This window comes from Cherax quadricarinatus, chromosome 63 (assembly GCF_038502225.1).
Source record: "Cherax quadricarinatus isolate ZL_2023a chromosome 63, ASM3850222v1, whole genome shotgun sequence".
Classification (NCBI taxonomy): domain Eukaryota; kingdom Metazoa; phylum Arthropoda; class Malacostraca; order Decapoda; family Parastacidae; genus Cherax; species Cherax quadricarinatus.
In genome coordinates, this window is record NC_091354.1 from 358,813 (window position 1) to 360,238 (window position 1,426).

The 1,426-nt window shown below is 42.5% G+C and overlaps 1 protein-coding gene across 1 annotated transcript in view; it reads left to right on the top strand.

Annotated features, from left to right (window-relative positions):
* Positions 1-1,134, top strand: part of LOC128705741 (uncharacterized) — an 85,385-nt gene extending 84,251 nt beyond the window's left edge. Inside the window, exon 7 of the mRNA XM_070098541.1 lies at positions 1-1,134. This exon is cut by the window's left edge and continues 465 nt beyond it. Within this exon, the coding sequence (XP_069954642.1) occupies positions 1-928 (928 nt within the window). The 3' untranslated portion in view covers positions 929-1,134.
* The last annotated feature ends 292 nt before the right edge of the window (positions 1,135-1,426 follow it).

A 1,426-nucleotide genomic window follows, 5' to 3' on the forward strand; every position in this document is an offset into this window, starting at 1 on the left:
CAAATCTCCCACCGGGGTGCATCTGGCCCTGAAGAAACTCGACGTTACTCGCAGACATTCCAGTCCCGTCAAAGTCAACTGCCCCAGAAACAAAGCTCAACGCAGCTCAGGGAAAGTAAATCACAGTTATAATAGTGAAGAAGAAAGTCCCCAGCTTATCAGGGCTGGTTTCGATTACATTGACAGGGAATTAATGCCCGAAATCACTCCCCGCACTCGATCTCACTCCGTTAAGCACCCCAGCCGACGTGCTGCGTCTTTTACTATAAAGAAGCGCCACGGAGAGTCCCTCAAACTCAGAAGTAAAAGCTTTTCGAGAAGTATTTCACATGGTCAAGATGGTCAGGAAAACAGACCCAGAGTGCATCAGAGGTACCCCTACAGCGGCGGCGACTCTCCTTCCACATCACAACAACTGCAGAACGGTGTTCACGCGTGTGATGTGCATGTCAGTGAAAGTGGTGCTCAGGATGGCTCACTTGGTGATCAGATGTACAGTGATAAGAGTAACAGTGACGAAGCGAGCACCAGGACCGTGTCCGACGCTGAAACGCTCACCAACGGCAACGAAACAGATTGGTCAGGCTCCTCCAGAGACCCCCACGTTTCAACCCGCGGGTGCTATACCCTTATGGTGCCCGAAGAGAGGACAGGCCTAGAAATCCCAACGAGAAGAGCCCCGGGTCACACTTCTCGAACACTTTACGGTGAAGCTGATGCCAGAGACATGCATCCGGTGCCAGCTGTCATCACGGAGGAGAGTGCCTCCGAATGCCAACAGGCTGACGCGATAGGCACGCAAACTAACGTAAATTTCGTGAACGATCATGAATATAAACACAGACAGGATGAAAGTGAGGTAGTGAGACACTGTCACAGGTGCCTGGAGGATGTAGACAGAGATAACGAGAGAAGTACTCTTGTCTGATAGTGTTATATCCCGTTTTTTATACATATAAATGCTTTGACACTGTGTGCGTTTACCTTTTAAGAAATTTTACGACCTTCATATATATAAAGAACTTACCAGCCTTGAAAAAAAACTTATGCTATACATTTTTACAAATATCTTGATGTTATCTGGGACATCTGGTGCTTAATAATGCGAAACTTTATTACGAATAGTCAATATATATATACATACATATATATATATATATATATATATATATATATATATATATATATATATATATATATATATATATATATATATATATATATATATATATACATTATATATATATGTATATATATGGTTTAGAAAGACACATAAGCAAACACTGTGACATATTTATTAGAAAACGTTTCGGTCCTGGGACCTTGATCACTTCTAACATACAGAGGTAGAAAGGCATTATATATATATAGGCGGAGAGTGAGGTGTGACGCACGTGACCTGAGGAAATGTCATAAGAACATGAGA